The 21,519-nt window shown below is 48.5% G+C and overlaps 1 protein-coding gene across 1 annotated transcript in view; it reads left to right on the top strand.

Moving 5' to 3' along the window:
• TEDC1 (tubulin epsilon and delta complex 1) overlaps positions 1–21,519 on the top strand; it is a 186,968-nt gene that overhangs the window by 19,142 nt on the left and 146,307 nt on the right. The window contains exon 3 of the mRNA XM_030573362.1: positions 3,011–3,213. Within this exon, the coding sequence (XP_030429222.1) occupies positions 3,011–3,213 (203 nt within the window). The remainder of the gene's footprint in view (positions 1–3,010; positions 3,214–21,519) is intronic.

Genomic DNA, 21,519 nt, shown 5'->3' with positions numbered 1-21,519 from the left:
CTCCTCCTCCTCTCCGTCCCTCCCTCCCTGCTGGCCGATCAACTGATGGCCCTTGCGAGGGAGGGGGTCGGGGAGGAGTGGAGTCAGCGTGCTCACTGCTCCTGGCGGAGGCAGAGAAGAAGCGGGGACAGGGCCTTGGAGAAGGGGGATGGGGGTGGGATAGGGGCATATCCTCTCCAGCCCCCTGCCGTGAGCACCCCATGACCCCAGCCCACACACCCAGCCCTCTGTCCTGACGTCCCCTCACACACACCCAGCCCTCTGCCCTGAGCCCTGCAGCCCTGCACACCCCCCAGGCCTGAGCCCTGCACCCCGCACACTTCCCAGGTTCCTGGCCTGAACCCTGTACCCCCCTCACACATATCCATCCCTCTGCTTGACTCCTTCACTCCCCTAGAATCCCAGCCCTGACTGTGACACCCCCACGCATACCCAGGCCCCCCCCACCCTATGCCCTGACACCTGCACCCCCCTCACATGCCCCCAGCCCTCTGCCCTGACTCTTGCGCTCCCCCATGCACCCCCCACATCCTGACTCTTGCACCTCTTACATCCCCACCCCCACCCTGAGCACCAAATGGGAGCTCCTGCACCCCTCCCCCAAACATTCCCACCTCCACCTCTTGCACCAAATGGGAGCTGGGCCATACCCAAAGTGCTTCATACTCAAACTTCCTGCCCCAACCCTGAGCCCCTTCCCTCATTCTAGCTCCTGGCCAAACCCTACACCCCAACCCCCAGCCTGCTCCTTCACCTCCAGCCCTGTGCTCAGTCCACTCCCACCCTCAGCTCAGTGCAGAGAGCGGAAGAGAATGGGCCAGAACCAGGGAGAAGGTAGGTACCCACTGTACGTGGGCAGGGTTGGGACCCCAGACTGGCAGCGGGCTGAGCGCGTCCGACAGCCGGGATCCCGGCTGGTGCCGGCAGATGGAACCCCTGAGTGTCAGCAGGCTGAGCTGCTCAGCCCACTGCCGGTCTGGGGTCCCGGCCACTGGTCCCACACAGCCTGCTGCCGGTCTGGGGTTTTGGCTGCCGGACCCTTACCAGATGGGGTCCCGGCTGCAGGCCCCACTCAGCCCGCTGTCAGCCTAGGTGAACAGAACCCCAGACTAGCAGCGAGCTGGGCAGGCCGGCGGTGTAAGATCAACATTTTAATTTAATTTTAAATGAATCTTCTTAAGCATTTTGAAAATCTTGTTTATTTTACAATACAACAATAGTTTAGTTATATAATATATAGACTTGGAGAGAGAGACCTTCTAAAAAACATTAAAATGTGTTACCGACATGTGAAACCTTAAATGAGAGTGAATAAATGAAGACTTGGCACACCGCTTCTGAAAGGTTGCCGACCCGTGGGCTAGGTTGTGGTGCCTGCTAAGTCATGCTCACAGTCTTGTTTGCTGATATGTATTTATGGTGAGGAGCCTATGTCCATCCAGCATTCGCACATGGAGCACACCCATGTGCTTAGGTACTGTTCCTAGCCTGTGCTGAGGAGCAACAGTTATACATGTTATACATGCTGCATCTTCAAGAGTACTGCCATTCTGGGTTCATTATGGAGTGAGGGGTTCTTTGGGGATCCTACCCCCTCTGTGGCCAGGAAAGGCTGGATGTGGCTCCCCACAACACTGCTTCAGTTTGCCAGAGGCAGATCACTCAGACAAAGCAAAGTATTTACTTATTTTCCTATTGCCGAAATGGGATGGGCTTACTGCCTATATAGATTTACCAGCTCCTGCCAGTGACTACTGCTAAGTGATGTGCTGCGGTTGAAGTGTAGTGAGTGCTATTTGAGTGTAATGAGTGCATTCAAGCGTAGGGCTTCTAGTGGCTGGGTCTTAGCTTTGTATGGTTGCCTCTAGCATGCAAAACTCCCTTAACACTTCACAGTTCAAGTGATGTGGTTAGACGCTTTTCCCCAAGGAATTATTTTTTAAGAGTAACAAAATAACCTTTCTAGAGTCACAAGTTTCTCTTTCCATTCATGCTTTTTCTTTGGAAGTCAGGCATTGTTATTTTGAGCTTCATTAGTCAACAGCATACAGGGGAAAAAGCTCACAGTGCATGTGACCAGACAAGAAGTTTATCATGCTAATGACAAAGAAATAGGCAAATGAGGAATATACAGATGTGATAGAGGACACAGAAGTTAAGCACTGACTGCGTGGGGCCCTGGGTTTGGGTTTACTGCTGCTTTGTGGTGAAACAACATGTTGATATTAAAACACTTCACTTGGGAAGGGAAAAAACTTTATTAATTGGTTTAACCTTTTCTCTTTCTCCCCTAGTGAAGTGACTCTTGCTTTACAATCCGTAGTATTTTCATTGTAATTGAGAGAGACAAGGTGAGAGAGGTAATATATTTCATTGAACCAACTTCTGTTGGTGAAAGAGGCAAGCTTTCAAGCTAAGCAAACCTCTTCTTCAGGTTACATTGCAATTGTCAAGTAAAATCTGTGGTGAAGGAAAATGGAAGAGAATGTAACTGAGCACAAAATGCAGTTTCTGCAGCCTGGTGTGTCTGTTGTATGTATGCTGCTATAAACTTATTTGCTCACTGGTGCTCAGAGATTTGTAGTAGGCTATGGAAACTTTCATCTCTAGGTTTTGATCCACCTCAGTTCAACAGTGACCTAAAACAATTGCTATTTTGTAGCGTGTTTGGGGGCCCATATGAAAGGAGGGATGGGTTTGAGTCCAATGGCTAGTAGGAAAGGCATCCACTACAAGAGGCCAAGGGCTGAATGGGTCTGGAGGCTGAATGGGTCTGGAGACTGAATTTCTATTCCCCTCTATAGAGGTGGTTCCTGCGGGTCAGGGTGGGGCAACATAGGGGAAGCTTGCATTCTTGCCGCCTATATTGTATCTGTTCATGCCTAACCAGAGAACATCAGTCTCCCTTACCCTTAGTATGACACGAAATTTGATTAATTTTCTCCAGGAAGCAGCTAGAAAAGGGTGGGCAGCGCAATGTGACACATTTTCCTGCTTTTCTACTTTCCAGGCACCCAAATTAGGTTTGTAAAGTCAGTGTTATGGTACCATGGCTATGGCAGGCCAGAATTTTATCAGCTCCCCTCCGATGGCTCACAGGGTAGCAGAGAGTTGCTGCTGGCGTTTTCCTGGCTCCTAAACAGAATCAGCCTGCTGGAGCGGCTACTGACTGTGAATAGAGTGAAAATCGGGGATGAAGCCTCTGTGTGCACGGTGAGCAGGTTTTTTGTTTGTCCTCTCCACCCTATCAATTGTTAATCTGCTACTATAATAGGATTTAAATGGCAAGTGTGTATGTATTATGGGTTTCTGGATTTTCCCTTTTTAGACAATACCTGTGGGTTCTCCTACAATTTAGGCAAAGGGGTGGGCTGTATGAGGTCTCTCTTGGTGTGTGGAATATGCCAGGAAGTGGCAAATAGCTACTATTAGGCACTCAAATATTTCTATCCCTATTCATTGAGTAACTAATGACCTTTCAACCTTCCTGAGAGAGTAGTGAGATTTACTGTTATGCTTTCACCAATAAAAAGATGTCATTGTGCAGAAAGCTTGCTCTGGAGCGAGCTAAGGCTACTTGGGAATCTGCTGTATCTGGTGAAACTAGGAAATCTGTAACGGTGGCCAAGCAAATTGCACAGACCAATAACATTTGATAACTTTCCATTTAAAATTCTCTACTTCATATACGAGGTCTAGCACATGATACTCTCTAAACTCTGCCTGAGTGTTATGAAATAAGTTGGGGAATGAAGCAATGATGATAAGGGAAGATTGGGGAAAAAATGGGTTTGCTTAATCTGGAAAAGAGAAGACTGAGGGGGAATAACAGTTTTCAAGTGTGTAAAAGGTTGTTACAAGGAAGAGGGAGACAAATTGTTTTTCTTAACCTCTGTGGATAGGACAAGAAGCAATGGGCTTAAATTGCAGCAGGGAAGGTTTAGATTGGATGTTAGGAAAAACTTCCTGTCAGGGTTATTAAGCACTGGAATAAATTGCCTAGGGAAGTTGTGGAATCTCCATCATTGGAGATTTTTAAGAGCAGGTTAGACAAACACCTGTCAGGGATGGTCTAGAGGTAATACTTAGTCCTGCCATTAATGCAGGGGTCTGGACTAGATGACCTTGCAAGGTCTCTTCCAGTCCTATGATTCTATAAAAGGTGATTTCTCCCTCCACATTTACACACCTACTCCAAATAAACTCTCTGCTCTTAAAACCAAAGGACATGGAGGCTGAATTTAAAATGACCAGTGCTAAGTGTTACAACCTGCCCTAGTACTGTTTTGCATGGTCACCAGTGAAATGTGAGTTGACCCACTCTCTGGATCTTATGCACTTCCAAGCCATTTAGGTCGAGGTAGAGTCTTGTCACTGTTTTTAGCCATAGAGCCTACTCCTGGGTTCAGACTTCTTGCCCAATGTCCTTCCTTGGGACATGGGACGCTGCTGCCCAAAGATGACCTGAACATCCCCTCCCAGTTGCTTGGACTGTCTCTATCTAGGCTGTGGGCAATTTAGACTTCTTATTTCGTCCCTTTGGGGACAATGTGGTAGGAAAGCAAGGAACACAGGCTTGGTAAGAGAGTTTCTTGGCCACAGAGACTTTTCTCTGAGGGTTACAGATTTCTGAAGACAACAAAAGTCCTGAGACACCCCTCCCTTTGTCTGATCTTCTCTTTCCTGTGTGTACGAGGTTCATCAGTATTTCTAGATGGGCAAAGTTATTCCTACAAGTCCTGCTCACTTGAGCAACTGTGTGGAGTGAATCCATGTAGGCTTGCTCTTCTGATTTTATTTATAATTTTAAGAATTAAAATTCCATCTATTAGGCATGTAGAGAATGGTCTGACATTAAACAAAATAACATCATGAGCAATAAAAAAGGAACACATGACTTCAGTGGGTACTGTGAACAAGAATTGTCTTGATAAATCAATGCATATAACTATTCCAGCTCTAAAAATGTGCAGCTAATATTCAACGAGAGAGGGAGAGAAACTTCAAAATTATTCTCTCCAGGACGATGTTATGGCTTGGGGTGAACTTCATCTGTAATCTCTCTTTTTGGGTATTTCTTTCAACTGGCAGACTTATATGTGCAGCTCTCTGAGTGGAACTCTGATTCATTTCACTTTTAGACTGGATCACCAGTCTATAGTACCCCATGTTGACCAACCATATCTGTTTTTGACACGTGCTATGGAATCTTCCCCAGAAGTTGTGACAGAAAACAGCTTGTTCAAAGCAGAGTCTGCTTTATTTATCATTGGAGCAGCGCAAACAGAGAAAAGGTTAAAAATAACAAAAACTTAAAGACTTAAAGCATATTGCCTTATGTAAACTTAGCCTTCTTTGAGAACTGGTCCCTCTGTGCATTCCACTATGGGTACACATTTGCTCCATGAACCTGAGAGTTGAGAACTTTTGAAAGCAGTGTCCGTTGATCCGTGTTTGCGCTTCTGCTCTGCTTGTGTTCTGCATCAAGGATCCATGGAGTAGTGCTGGGTGGGCCAACCATCCCTTCAGTTCCTTCTTACTGCTGCATGAGCTGAATTGGAAACTTTAGTGTCCAGAACTTCTCCTTTGTCTTCAAACCTGTAAATATTTCAAAGTTTATCAGTTTTATCTTTAGTGTAATTAGTGTTAATGGTTCTATTAATACAGCTAGTGGATAGTTAGAATCTCCACCCTGGGGATCCCTCTGGCTCATAACTCCTCACTTAACTTTGTAGTTATGTTCCTGAAAAATGAAACTTAAAGCGAAATGATGTTAGGTGAATTCAATTTCCCCATAAGAATTAATGTAAATGGGGTGTTTAGGTTCCAGGGAATTTTTTTTCATCAGACAAAAGACTGTATATTGTGAAAAAGTTCCTTCTCTATCTTGGTGGGTCCTACGCTTATTGACGGGTTTGCTCGCCTCACAGATTCACCCTGTGGATCGGGAAACAGCCCAGAGACCTTCCCCTCTGGTAGAAACCACAGTCCAGGTCAATTCCTCCTGTGTTTGATCAGGAGTTGGGAGGTTTGGGGGGAAACCGGGCCTGCCCTCTACTCTGGGTTCCAGCCCAGGGCCCTTTGGACTGCAGTTGTCTAGAGTGCCTCCTGGTACAGTTGCGCAACAGCTACAACTCCCTGGGCTACTTCCCCATGGCCTCCTCCCAACACCTTCTTTGTCCTCACCACCGGACCTTCCTCCTGATGTCTGATAACGCTTGTACTTCTCAGTCCTCCAGCAGTATGCCTACTCATTCTCAGCTTCTTGCACGCCTCTTGTTCCCAGTTCCTCGCATGCACTTCCTCTCCTCTGGCTCCCTGGCTCCCTTCTACTACTCTGCTGTTCCCAACTGGCCTGGGTCTATCACAACACACACACACACACTATAAGCTTTAAACAAACAATTTAATGCTGTACACAGCAATGATAATTGTGAAGCTTGATTGATGTGGTGAAGTCAGAGAGTGGAAGAGGGTGGGATATTTCCCAGGAAATGCCTTACTGGCTAAATGATGAAGTAGCATTTGGCTGAGCCTCAAGGGTTAACATGTTGTTAATGTAGCCTCACACTCTACAAGGCAGCACAAATGGAGGGAGGAGAGAGCATGGCAGACAGAGACACACACCCTGTGTGAGAGAGAGAGAGAGATGCACATTGCCCCTTAAAGTATGCTGACCGCACTCTAAATACATTGCCTTTTTAAGTAGATCAGCAAGTTGAGACAGCCGCTGCTTCCAGAAAGGTCCCTTCTATGTCCCCCCACACACTATGGAGATTGGGTAAGTGGGGGACAGGAGCGGGGGGAAGGGCATCCTGACATTAGCATCCCTAGCCCCCTCTCTTGCACAGCAAGCAGGAGGCTCCTGGAAGCAGCTCCAAGGTAGAGGGCAGGAGAGGCACATGACAGTGGTGGGAGGGACAGTTGAACGGCCAGCAATTGATAGCCTGCTGGGCAGCTGCTGCACAGGGATCTTAGGGGAGTGGGGAGCTGATAAGGGGGCTGCTGGTCCACTGGTTCCAAGCCCCCACCAGCTTGCTCCAATGGGCTGCTCTTTCTGCAAGCAGTGGACAAAGCAGGTGGCTGCCAAACCATGTTATAAGGGAGCATTGCGCAACTGTAAATGAACACGTTCTCTAATTGATCAGCAACATAACAATGATACATTGAGGAGTTTCTGTATGGAAATTAGATTATGCACAGTATACCAAGCTTGAAAAGCTGCATCTCCTGTCTCAGTACCTTCCTGATCAGTGATGACCACGAGCACTGCCTATACTGGCTGGGGGAAGTGCATATCTCCGCCAGGTGCAGCATCTGTCACTCCTTTCTTAGCTGGACCTGATAGGTGCAAGCATTTTGGCTTAAAAAGCACCTCACGGGGAAGGCTGGATGAACCCTGCTGTACATTATCCAAAGTCATCAAAGAGCACATTTCCTACCATGAAGCCTGATGCAGGAATGTGGGAGACTACAGCTGTGGCCCCTCTCTCAGGATTTCTGCCGGAGAGCAGGGCACAGTCTCAGAAGCACAAAAGCAGATCCCTCTTTCAGTCCACTCCAAAGTGGACAGATTCCAGGTCGGTCAGGTCTTCGTGCTCAGCTTCCAAAGACTTAGGATGTCGATGACAGAAAGGTGCATAGGAGCAAGGCTCCGCTGCTACCGGACTCTGCACTGGCAGTGCCATTGCTAGCAGTACTGTCCAGATCTGCTGGTACAAACAAAGAGCATCTGTCAGGAACCTTAGCCACTGGGGGTACCGTCTCAGTCCCTTACGAATCTGCCAACTCAGAACCTTCCTACTTCAGCTGTGTCTGTATGGGCTGACAAAACTGTGGGTGACCCAAGGAGAATGGAAAGATACACCACTTCAGCAAATGTCTTTGTTCTCCTGGATCTGCATTGGTTGTCAGGACTGACCCTCACCAAGAGACACTGGCTCTTGGAGAAGTCTAACCCCTTCCCGTCTACTAGCCATGACTTTACTTTGACAGAACCATTGGCAGAACGATTGAGCGAGATTTGAACTTCTTATAATCGGAAAATTAGATATTCTGGAGGAACCATCCTTGCTTGCACCAAGTGAGATCTGTCTAGACAGGAAGTCAAGAGTTTCCTGGAACCAGCATCTCCTACCCAAATCAGGACACTCTCCTTGGGACTGGAGGTGCCCCAGCCCTTGGGGCCCTCCACAGCCCAGATTTGACCTTCCTGTTGCACAGGCATTTCATGAGCACCATGATACCCGGGGACTGTGATATCTAATAGGGTATCACATTACCTCTCTTGTCCAAGTGAGCAACTGGAACTTCCTCCTGACCCTTTAGATGAGGAAGACTACAAGCTGTGTCCGCCAGTTCCATTGGTACTAATGGTATCTTTCTTATCAAGTGTCTGTGACTGGGCTTAATTCACCTTCATTATCTGCCTTCCTGTGGTCTTACAGAACCCCATAGAACTGAGTTACCCCGTCGGCTTCTCTATAGAAGTCACACACTCATAATCACGTAGAGATTCCCACAATATTCATAAAAATACAGGCTATGTCTACATTACAGACTTCTACTAACATAGCTGTATTGGTCAGGAGTTTGAAGAGCTGTGAGCCCTGGTTGATGTAGCTGTGCTGATAGAAATCCCTAGTGTGGATCTAATTATAAAAGCAAAACTGCGCTTTAATTGGGATATCTAGATTTGTTTGAGGGTGATGGGGTAAGCTATTCCTGTAAAAGGGCAGCTTTGTCTATATAAGCTGTGTCCATACTAGGAGTGCTTTGCCAGCATAATATAGTATATGGGTATAGCTATACTGGTAAAGTGCTTCTGGTGTTGACATGTCCACAGATAGCTCCTGCGCTCCTCACAGAGGAGTTTTCAGTTGCATCAAAAACATTGAAATCATTGATAATTCTGATCCTCTAGTTCCCAGACGCTTCCCATTTGTGGAGGCAGAGCAGCTGGGCAAAGGGGACACAACTTGCTCTTTATTGTGTATAAAGGAGGCTTGAAAAGTTCTTTTTGCTTGTCTTTATCATAGAAATATCCCAAATATCAAGTCGTGTCTTTCCAATTTCTGCTTGATGACCCCTCGGAGGTCTAGAGAATCGGGGAGGTAAGCTTTCTGAGCCCTCAGTTGTAGAGAGTAGGGGTAGATTGTAAACCCATGGGGGCAGGCACCATCTTTTTGTTGTGTGTGTATACAGAGTCTAGCTCAAATGGGATCATGATCCAGGACTGGGCCTCCTAGGCTGAGGTAATATAAATAATAATTATGATGATGAAGGCTGAACCTTTCACAAGGTGAATGGGTTTAACAAAAACAAGCATGGATTTTAAACAGTCTCCTGGAAAATCCCCTCCCTTCTCAGTTTGGGGTTTCATTCTCATATTGTGATATCATAGTCTCTGGTTTTGCAAGAGTTCTCTGGCAAATGCTTCTAGGTTTAAAAATAAAAACAAAAATCCCAAAGCCCCTAGAAAAACCATGGGGCTTTCAGGGCAGAGAACAATGAAGTTATAAATGAAAGTGTGCTAAGGCTGCTTTCTCCAGGGATTTGGAGGGGAACTTGGGGCTTCTGGTAGTACATCTCAGTAGCAACCACTGGATAGCTAATCAGAGAATGGCATGCACTATGATTCATTTTGGTTCCATGTTAGCTGGTGCTGTGGAAAATCCCACATCTACAAAGATGGTGAATTAAAAAGTGATAACAGACACCAAAAATCCAGAACATGAAATAATAAACAAAAATAAACTGGCTTTATTTCCTGTCACTTACTGGTTTTATTTTGTAGCAGTTAAACAACAGCTTTGTTGCTGTTTTTGGTTGCTAGCCATCCTGATGATTACTGGGCACTGCCTCAAATTTTAATGTAATTTATAAAAGATTATATATATGACAGCACACACGATAAGCAGACCTCACAATATCTTACTGGTTATAACCCTCCCTGAGCCCCTCTCCACTGCTTAGCTTATTGTGTTAGAAAGCATTTAGGTCCTGATCCTAAAAAACCATGAATGTGTTTGAAGTTAAACATGTGCCTAAATCTTTGCTGGATTAGGGCCCTAGCTTGTAAACTCCTTGTGGAGGTTTTGTTGTTTGTCTGGGAAGTGTCATGCACTCCCATGTTTCAGTTTGAATAAATAAGTGGTCTGATGTTCCTTGGAGTCTGTGGAAATATTTACCCATTTTCATCCACTGCAAATGGGAACAAAATTGTGTTGCTAAGAAACCGCGAAGAAGGAAGAGTCATACAGCAATATCTTGAGACCAAATGAACGGAATTAATATAATTGGCTCTTGATATGTATAGTGTTTGGCATATTATGAGCTATTTAGTGGGCTTCAGATCTCATTTGTGATTCAAACATAGCTTGTTCTGGTAGAGTAGTCAGAATTTAATTCTAAAATCTAGAAGACTTGTCATTGTAGATTTATTAGGGATTAACTGCATTTTTCCCTTAACAGGATGGGCTCTTAATGTCTGCCTCCCTAGATGGGCTTGTCACTATGTGCAAAATGTTTAAACTTACATTCATTTCTGTTTGAACAAGCAGTAGTAGCTGATGTTCTTGGCCTTTTGTTATGTCTTTAAGATAAACACAGTACGGCTGGATTCTTCTCTTGGTTACTGTGGTATAAATCCATTGATTTCACTAGGACTTCCCACGTACTTCTAGCTAAGCACATGTTAAAGTGTGTAGCTGGTTCTGGCTGGAGTTCTCTTGCAGACTTAAATGCACAGTGCTGTTCTTGCTGAGGAAGCACTTCCATTTCAAGATCCTATTTTCAGGTGTTCTTAAATGTCTGGAAAAATTCCATTTGGTCTGAGACTATTTAATGCTTGTTGTGAATTTTTGGGCATGAAAATGTTTTCCTCTTGCAGAACTTTTCAGGTACTTTGTCTGCATTTTTACTCGTGTGGTGAGGTTTTTTTTTTTTTTTTTTTGAGACTTCAAGGTTTTCTTTGAGAAATCAAATTTGCCATAGACGTAGACTTTTGACATATTTCAAAAATTTTTGGAAATTGGTACAAACTTTCAGAAATCTTTGTGCTTTTTTCCCATAAGGTAACTTTTATTAGCACACGTGCAGAGCATCACCAGAGCATCACATAATGTGAGTTCTAGCTTTTTAGTGTTTTAAAACAGATTGCTAGCCTTAATAGTTCATAAAATCACAGCATTCTGGTTACCACTCTCTTCCCCCGCCTCCTCTGGGTGTCACTACAGGGGATGAGTTAGTGTTATTTTGATACCTTAACTGAGCATTTGCAGACCTTAACTTGTTTGGATTTAAGTTTAACCTGATCTCTGAATTTTCTGGCTTTATTACATGCTTGTTTTTTGTAATTTTTTTGCCCTTATATATTCTCAGCTTTAACTCCATCCTAATGTAATTTTTATCTGAGAATTATGTTTTTTATTAAATTATTAAACATTTCCTCCATGAACATTAAAAAAGAAGCATTACCATTAATACTAAACATTTGTTTTCAAAAACTACCAGCTTTTAACAAGGTCTAGAAAGCTTTGGCAGGACCATTACCCAATTTTGGGGGATTTGTAGACCTTTCCAGGCATAATTCTGCACAGCGATATGAGAGAAAATGTGTGTCCCTGGAGAAGTATAAAATACGTATTATATATGAGCGATGTGTCTGAGTTGCAGTGAAGAACATAACAATGAATTGCCTGATGTGTATGTTGGAGATGATGTATTATCCTTCATCTAATATTTTAAACTGCAAAACAGAAACCTAATCATGCAAAGAAAACCATTAACTTAGGCTTGGTCTACAGCAGGCCTGCACAACATGCGGCCCATGGAGGCTCACTGTGCGGCCCGCGAGGGGATTCTAAATTCCCTGCACACGGGAAACACCATGCTCTGTGGGCAGCCCAGAGCCCTTTCAAACCCGGCCGTGGCTGGGATTCAAAGGGCTCAGGGCTCCCTGCGCCTGCGGGCAGTCCAGAGCCCTTTCAATCCCGGCTGTGGCTGAGATTTAAAGGGATCAGGGCTCCCCGTGCCTGCGGGCAGCTGAGAGCCCTTTCAAACCAGTCCGCAGCCGGGATTCAAAGGGCTCAGGGCTCCCTGCTCCTGCGAGCAGCCCAGAGCCCTTTCAAACCCAGCCATGGCCAGGATTCAAAGGGCTTAGGGCTCCCCGTGCCTGCGGGCAGCCCAGAGCCCTTTCAAACCCAGCTGCAGCGGGATTCAAAGGGCTCAGGGCTCCCCGCGCCTGTGGGCAGCTGAGAGTCCTTTCAAACCCGGCCGTGGCCGGGATTCAAAGGGCTCAGGGCTCCCTGCGCCTGTGGGCAGCCCAGAGCCCTTTGAATCCCAGCCGCCACTCCCGCGGCCAGGCTGGGGCTGGGATTTAAAGGGCTCAAAGCTCCCTGTGGCTGCAGGCAGCCCAGAACCCTTTGAATCACAGCCGCGGCTCCGGTGGCTGGGCTACGGCCAGGATTTAAGGGCTCGAGCTACCCTCAGCGACAGGAGCTCTGAGCCTTTTAAACCCCTGCCCCAGCCCCTCAAAGCTCCTGGTTTCCCCGGCTGCCGGAGCCCTGGGCCCTTTAATTTGCCCCTGAGGGCTCCCAGCCACCTCTTCAGCTGGAATCCCCTGGTTAATTTAAAATAAAGTATCACCTCCCTACCCCCAACCTTCCTTTTTGGCCCACAGCTGTTTGGTGGGGCAGAGCTGGGGAAGGAGGATTTGTTTCCACAGAGCTGGGTGTCGCTGGGGCGGGTGTTTCTGCGGGGCTGGAGGGTTTCAGCCCTCAGCTGTTTTCTTTGGAGTAATGTGGCCCTTGCCACTTTACAAGTTGTGCAGGCCTGGTCTACAGCCTTGCTCCCCCCAATGTAAGTGCCCTGCTACACCGACATAATAACTCTAACACACAAGAGACGTAAGGTTTATGTTGGTGTAGTTCGGGCAGCGCGGTGTCCCTGTAGACATTGGGTTCCTCACATTGGCTGTTGGCTGTCAATTTCATGGCTCTGCTGTAGCTGTGAAATTGACAAGAAAGTGGCTTCAGGTCTCTGCTCCAAGTTGGGCTGCCACCCAGGCTCCTGGCTTGGGCTACTACTTGGGCTTCCTGCACCCCACAGGGAGCCCTGCTGCCTCCAGGGTCTCTGCTCCCTGCCAGGAGCATGGAAGCCTACTGAACTCCAGGTGCAGAGTTACCAGCTAGAGGTGAGAAGCCCCCAGGTGGCTTCCCCTAGCTTTGAATGGCAAGGTGAGAAGTCCTGTGGGCACAGCTGGGCTCCCAGTGGGGGGCTGTGTGGAGGTGAGAGCCCTGCCTCTTAGCCCCACGACACTGCCCCTCTTTGGTCAGTGGAAGCGCTCCTGGTAACTGAGTGGAGGAGGGTAGTGTGGACATCAGCCATCGCAGTAATTACCTAACATAGGTCGACTTAAGATTGTAGTGTAGACATGCCCTTAGTCGTGTCTCATTCTCTTCGTTCATGTTGCTGATGCACTTTACGTCATTACTGTATTGTAGTAAGTGCTTACTAATGGAACACTATTAAGTACTTTACCACTACATGAGAACAATGAAAGGTGGGTGGGGTTTATTGTAAAAGTTCTCCAAAGGCAGGTTTCTGCTTTAGACCTTCAGGGCATCCATCCAGCCATGACAGTCACCTTGAAAGATCAAGAATTTTCTGGGACCTTTGTGCTGCCATTTCTGTGCAGCAAATTCAAATGTATCAGTTTTTGTCAAAATTGTATTGTTTACAATCTCTCTAAAGAAAAATATTTGCCTTTAAAAATGTGGTGTCCATTTGTTGGATTTTTTCCTTTTGTTTCTAAATATGGAAAATTTAACGTGGCTTTTTTTTATTTAATTATTTGTGAATTTGCACCATAGTTTCTCACTGCAGTCTTTGGAATGGATATTTTAGCATCACTGCTGCTGCAGGCTCAGCTGGGGATGAACAGCATTGGGGAAAGCTATTTGCTGCCTATTCAGTCACTGTGTGCAAGAAGAATAGTTTTTTTCTGTGTCCAATGTAAAGAATAGGGGCTTGATTTGTAGAAGTGCTGAGTAGCTATAATTCCTCATAACTTCATTTGAAGTCGTGTGTGCTTAGGCCTTGTGCAAATCAGGCTGGGATGTCATAAGTTCTTGGGTGTAGTGAGTTTAATAAATACCAGTGAAGATATTTAGAATCCCGATTAGAGTCTCTGCCAGATCATAACAGTTTTAAAGTATATTGCAGGATAAATATATAATGGAAATAGGATGATAGCTTTCAGTTTTATGTAATCATTGCACATAAATCTCACTTTCACAGCAACCTAATTACTACTGCTGTGTTTTAGGAAGTGACAAACACAGCTTTCTCTTCTGTAAATAAATGATGACTTGTGTAAATAATAGCTATACTCTGTGTGATTATTTGCTATGCTTACAATGAGCAATACTGCTGACACTGGTATTATCTCTAAAATGGAAACTAATTTAAGTGTGTGTAGCTGCTGCTGTTTTTTAAGGGATGATAGTGGTGTTTATTCTCTTGTTTATTACTAGGGAAATTTGCATAGACATTGGATCTTTGTTTTGTCAATTAAATCCGCTCCTGCTTCTTACTGTACATCTTAAATCACATCCCTCTTTGTGATCTCATAATAAGAAATTACTAGTGATACCACAGAATTTATGCCTCCTGCAGTTATAGTTGTTTCTCCCCAGCAAGACCAAATAAACTCAGGCCTGGTTTACGCTACGAAGTTGGGTCGAAGTAAGCTGCACTGTATTGATCCAGTTGTGCGTGTGTCTGCACTTAAATTTGTCTTCCACCAATGCAGTGACATCAGCTCCCAGAGCAGAAATGAGCCATGGCTGATGCACCTAAGTCAACTCAGTCTGAGTGTAGATACTATGTTACTTATATTGACCCTAGCTGTCTTCCAGCAGCTGTACCACTATGCTTGACTCTGTGACTGCTCTGGTCAAAATTGTGTATTTCACTGGCCTATCCCTTAAAAATGCCTTTTCCTGATTGTCCGGCTTGGCGAGCATACCTAGCATCTCTCCATTGTTTCTTGCAACTGGCCAGCTGACCATGCTGGCTCCAGGATCCTTCTTGAAGTAGGCAGGAAATATTGGCTCTCCTGGGCCTGTGGGGAGAAGAGGCTGTGCAAGCACAGCTGCGAACCGGCCCCAGAAATGTGGACATCTACAAGCAGATTGTACAGGGGATGCAGGAGAAAAGGTATGACAGGTATCAGCACCATTGTTATGTGAAAGCAAAGGAAGTGCTGCAGCATATCAGAAGGCCAAGGAGGCCTATGGTCAATTCTGTGCTGAGTCGTAGACATGCTGCTTTTACAAAGAGCTGCACTCCATACTTGGCACAGGCCCCACCATCAGCCCGCAGAACACTGTAGATATCTCTGAGGAACCCGAGTCACAGGCCCCTGGCTGAGGAGGAAGAGGATGGGTGACCTGCTAGCAGGGGGTTAAGCTATGCTGCGAGCCAGGACCTGTTTAAGACTCCACCAATGTCCAGTTAGTCCCAGCAGATCAGCATGGATGAGCCCAAAGCAGGGGAAGGAAGCTTGGGTAAGCATGGAATTGTATTTCCCATTACAATGATGTACTGATGGTTCCTCTAATTTAATAGACACAGCTATTGACTTTTCATTAATTTACTATTACTAGAAGAGGTAGCGATACAGCAAAGATAAGTAACGCTGTTATCTGCTTTACATTCCTCTGTAGGATTAGGCAGGGGAGACCATGCAGAGCAGCTTGTTTATACAGGATTGTCCCTTGTATCCTCCGGAGAGATCTCAATGAAACTTTCATGGAGGTTACACTGCAGTACTCTTCCGAAGGTTTCTAGGAATTACAACCTTATTTCTTTCTCTGTGGTAGGACACTTTTCCGCACTGGTCAGTGATAAAATAGGCAGACAGCATTGTGATACATAGGCATAGCAGCATATGGGCCTGAGCAACTTTGGGATGCCAGAAGCAGCTGCGCTCTCTGTGCCTTGGTTCTCAGTAGTGAGATATCTGCTAGAATCACCACAGCCTGTGGAAAATGGTGCCTGTTTTCACTGCCATTGCCCTATACTCAGCGGTGGCTCCAGGCACCAGCGCTCCAAGCGCGTGCCTGGGGCGACAAGCTGTGGGGGCGCCCTGCTGGTCCCTGCGGAAGGCGGCAGTCAGGCAGCGTTCAGTGGCGCACCTGCGGGAGGTCCGCCGGTCCTGTGGATTTGGTGGCAATTCGGCGGTGGGTATGCCGAAGCCGTTGGACCGGTGGACTTCCCACAGGCGCGTTGTTGAAGGCAGCCTGCCTGCTGTGCTTGGGGCAGCAAAAAAGCTAGAGCCGTTCCTGCCTATACTCATAGTTTCATGCAACTGTGCAACTCCTTCCTCATTTTCCTCACCCCAGCAGGCCATGCTCACCATGGCTGGAGCTATGAGTGGCGCCATGCACAAGCTCTCTGAAGCAGAAGTTTGACACTTAAGCATGTCTGGTTTAAAATGTGAGCAAAGAAAGGGAGTTCTGAATCATAACTATCACTTTCCATTGTGACTGTACCGACAATGGTACCTGTGTGTGTTTTACCTGCAACTCTTGCCATTGTGGCATTGAGGAATTCCTGCTCCACACCGGTGGAATCCTGGAGCCTAATGAGGAGAAAAGAGCGGTCTCAGGATGACACGTTCAGTGAGATCCAGCAAGCCAGGGCTGCATCAAACAGTGAGCAAAGGGCCTGGAGGGTGAATATTGCAGGGAGACCGAGAAGGAAAGAGCAGACAGGAGAATGGCCCAGGAGAGACATCAGGAAAAGGAGAGGGAGATGCACTAGGACATAATGGAGTTTCTCCAGCAGCAAACAAATGCTGCAGACTCTTGTGGACCTGCAGATTCAACAATTCATGGAAAACTCCATTGCAGCACCTCCCCCTGCACCGCCTCCAGCATTCCACATGGTATCAGGGGCCACATCCCTACCTTTACTACTTCATCCTGGAGGACATTAAGGACAACCACAGCTTCACATACACTTGTGACAGCCCCAGTTGCTGTACGTGCAGATAAAATAGACATGAATGTTCTTTCTCTTTGTTAAGTTCTGTTCCATTAATTTATTCAGTTTTTAATGTATTTGTTTTAAATTGCTCAGATTTTTTTTTGCACTGATTTTGTTACTGAATTCTATTTGAAAAATAATTCATCTCAACTCATCTAGCTATTTGCCTAGTTTTACAGCAGGCTACATAAAAAGCCCCAGCGAAGTCAGTACAAATTAAAATTTCATACAAACAATGACTTTTTTATATTGCTCTATATACTATACACTGAAATGTAAGGACAATATTTATATTCCAATTGGTTTATTTTAGAATTATATAGTAAAAATGAGAGAGTCAGCAATTTTTCAGTAATAGAGTCCTGTGACAGTTTTATATTTTTGTGTCTGATTTTGTAAGCAAGGAGTCTTTAAGCGAAGTGAAACTTGGGGGTACATAAGACAAATCAGACTCCTTAAAGGGATACAGTAGTTCGGAAAGGTTGAGAGCCACTGCCCCAGAGCTTGGGCTGCAGCCAGAGCCTGAACATTTACAATGTAATTAAACAGACCCTTAGCCCAGGCCTGCATAACATACAGGCCACATGTGGCCTGTATGGGCTCATTGTGCAGCCCACGGGGGTGTGTGTGTGTGAGTAGGCAAGCGGCAGATGAGGGAGGGGGCTGAGGAGGTGAGTAGGAAGGCAGTGGTGAGAGGGCAGGTGAACTGGTAGTGGGGAAAGGGGCCTGAGGAAGCGAGCTGGTGGGCAGTGGCAGGGGGGCAGATGAGCCGGCGGCTGGCCCCAGCTCCCCAGCAGAGAGGTGGCGTGGGGGGACGCGAGGAGGGCTGCTCGCGCCGCAGCAGGTAACCCGGGGGTGGGCATGCAGGGGAACCGCCCTCTGCCCCAGCTCACGTCCGCTCCGCCTCCACCTCCACAGGCCTGAGCACGAAGCTGCCGCTTGCTTCTCAGCCCTGCCAGGCTTCCCATGGGAAGCGGGGCGGGGGGGGGTAGCTGCGAGCTCGGCCTGACCCGGTGCTCCAGGCGCTGCATGGCAGCGGCATGGCCTGGCTCCAGCCAAGCAGCGCGGCTGTAGTGCCACCAGCCATCTCCAAGCAGCGCGATAAGGGGGCGGGGGGGAGGTTTGGATAGGGGCAGGGGAGTTCGGGGGGAGTGGATAGGGGTTGGGGCGGTCAGAGGGCGGGGAACATGGGGGTTGAATGGGGGCAAGGGTCCCGGGGGGCTGTCAGGAAGGAGGGGGAGGTTGGATGGGGTGGTGGGGGGCAGTCAGGGGCAGGGGCTCCAGGAGTGGTCCGGGGACAGGGAGAAGGGATGGTTGGATGGGGCAGGGTCCTGGGGGGCCATCAGGAATGAGAGGAGGGGTTGGACGGGCTGGCGGGCAGCTGTCAGGGGACAGCGAAGGGGGGTGGATGGGGCAGGAGTCCCGCGGGCGGGGAGCATCCAGGAACTCAGGAGGCTGGATGCGGCAGGAGTCCCAGTGGGCGGGTCACAACCCCCTTGTGGGGTGAGAAGGGAACCGATTGTTAAGATTTTGGCAGCTTATCACTGGCCAGGGGGTGGGAGGCTGAGGAGGCGAGTGGGTGGGCAGTCACGGGGGATGAGTATGTGAGCTGGGAGGGGGTGGGGGGCTGAGAAGGTGAGTGGGGGGGGCAGGTGAGCTGGAGGAGTGGGAGTCTGAGGAGGCGAGCGGGTGGGCATTGACGGGGGGGCAGGTGAGCCGCGGTGGGTGGGGGGCTGAGGAGGCAATGGGCAGGTGAGCTGGCAGCAGGAGAAGGGGGGCTGAGGAGGTGAATGGTGGGCTGAGGAGACGAACTACAAGTCGGTGGCTGACCTGTTCTACTGATCTGGTCTGGCCCCCATCCCCTCTCCACGGGTTGCAGCTGTCTGGAGGTGCCTGCCTTCCACGGCTCCCTCAGTCACACCTCATTCATTCAACAGGGCAATTGATTACAAAGTGCGGGGAAGATCTTATTCTACTTCTAGCAAAAAGACATTTTTCTTTTACCTTAATTATACTATCTTAGGGGCCCACTATAACATATTACCAAGGTTCAATACGTCTGATTCAGCGGAGCGGTGAGGGGAAGGAGGGTTTGTTTCCGAGGGGGCCAGGGCGGCAGGCTGGTCTGGGCTGTGCCTGGGGGGTTGTTTTCGCAGGGTGGGCGGTGCTTGGGAGGGGTTGTGTTTCGGGGGTTTGGGAGAGTTGGTGGGGGTGGGGTTTTGGCCCTCGGCTGTTTTCTTTGGAGTAATATGGCCCTCGCCACTTTACGAGTTGTACAGGCCTGCCTGAGCCCAGTGAGCTTGAGTGAGCTGACATGGGCCAGCTGAGGTTGTCTGACTGCACTGTAGACATACCTTCAGGTTCTTGCTGCAGTGCTAAAAATAGCAGCATAGACATTCCCACTCTGGCTGGAGCCTGGGCTCTGAAACCCACCAAAGCAGATTGGTCTCAAACCCCAGTCTCCAGCCCAGTGTCTGCAGCACTAAATTTAGTCCCATAGTGCATGTCCTAGTCAATTGATCGAAGCTCTGAGAGTCGTTGCCTTGAAGCTTTTAGTTTTGTTATTTTAGTGTTGAAGTACCCTCAGCTGAGATCAGGCCCCATTGTGAATATGGGAGCAGGCCTTTTCTCCTCGGATCCGACCAATCCTAACGCTTGCAATGTGCTCTGGGATGGACTCCCGATGGTCAGCGCGGGTGACCAAGACTGGCTAGAGCTGCCTCTCCCTCTGACTGAGTTCTCGGAAGCTCTCCGCCGCATGCCCACCAATAAATCTCTGGGCATGGACGGGCTGACCATGGAGTTCTACCGCGTGTTCTGAGACGTCCTCGGCCCAGACCTAGTCACTATCTGGGCTGAGTCCTTGCAAAGTGGGGTCCTCCCTCTTTTGTGCAGGCGAGCCATCCTCGCCTTGTTGCCAAAGAAAGGGGACCTCTGTGAGTTATGGAATTGGCGTCCCGTCTTGCTCCTCAGCACGGACTACAAAATTATAGCCAAGGCCACTTTGCTGCGGCTAGGGTCCGTGCTGGTGGATGTGGTCCACCCAGACCAGACGTATGCCGTCCCGGGCTGCACCATATTCGATTACCTGGTCTGGGACCTCTTGGAGCTCGGGTATACGGATGGTCTGTCGTTCACCCTCCTGTCCCTGGATCAGGAGAAGATGTTCGACAGGGTGGACCATGGGTATCTCCTGAGCACTCTGCCAGCGTTTGGCTTTGGACTCCAGTTTGTAGGTTTTCTCCAGGTGCTATACGCTTCCGCAGAGTGTCTGGTCAGGCTCAACTGGATCCTGACCGAACTGGTCAGCTTCGGACGAGGAGTACAGCAGGGGTTCCCCCTCTCGGGCCAACTGTACGCTCTGGTGATTGAGCCCTTCCTCTGCCTCCTCTGCAGGAGGTTGACGGGGTTGGTGCTGTGAGAGTTGAAGCTGCGGCTGGTCCTGTTGGCATATGCCGACAACGTTCTCCTCGTGATCCAGGACCCGGGCGACTTGGCATGGGTGGAGGCTTGCCAGGCCGTCTACTCGGCAGCCTCCTCCGCCCGGGTCAACTGGGTCAAGAGCTCTGGCCAGATGGTTGGGGACGGGTGGCAGGCAAGCTCCCTCCCACCCGCGCTTCAGGCTCTAACTTGGCATTTACCTTTCTGCCACGTATCCATCTCTGCCAGAAAACTGGTACGGTTTAACAGGCAGGGTGACGAAGTGGCTCTGGAAATGGACAGGACTACTCCAGTGCCCCTCCCTCCGAGGGAGGGCACTGGTGCTCAATCAACTAGCCCTGTCCATGCTGTGGTACCAACTCAACACCCTGGTCCTGGCCTCAGACTTCCTGGCCCACCTCTGGACGGTGATTCTGGAGTTTTTTGGCCAGGACTGCACTGGATCTCTACAGGGATCCTCCACTTTCCCCGGGAGGAGGGAGGGCAGGGCCTGAAGTGTCTACACACTCAGGTCCATGTCTTCCACCTCCAGGCCCTGCAGAGGCTCCTTAATGGTGCAGAAAGTCCGGTGTGGAGAGCACTGGTGCATGCCTTCCTGCACCACTTCCAAGGGCTCCAATATGACCGGCAGCTCCTTTATCTCTATCTGAGAGGTCTTCCGCGAGATCTCTCCAGGCTGCTGGTCTTCTACCAGGACCTCCTCCGGACCTGGAAGCTGTTCTCAGTGACCAGTTCCGTGGTGGCCACTGAGGGAGCAGATCTCCCTGCTACACAACCCCCAGCTCCGTGTGCAGATAGCAGAGTCCCCCTTAGTGTGCCAGAGGTTGGTCCTGGCAGAAGTCACCAGAGTCAGAGACCTCCTGGAGTATGAACAAGGAGGCTGTCTGGATTCCCTGACGCTCGCTCAGCGCATGGGGCTCTCCAGGCCTCTTACTCCCCAGCGCGTACTTCAGGAGGTGTGGGCCGCTTTGGAGCCCGCTGCTCCGGCCTACCTCGACCGGGTCCTGTGAGAGGGCACTCCCT

Source organism: Gopherus evgoodei, chromosome 8 (assembly GCF_007399415.2).
Source record: "Gopherus evgoodei ecotype Sinaloan lineage chromosome 8, rGopEvg1_v1.p, whole genome shotgun sequence".
NCBI lineage: Eukaryota > Metazoa > Chordata > Testudines > Testudinidae > Gopherus > Gopherus evgoodei.
This window is presented reverse-complemented; position numbering and strand designations above follow the sequence as displayed.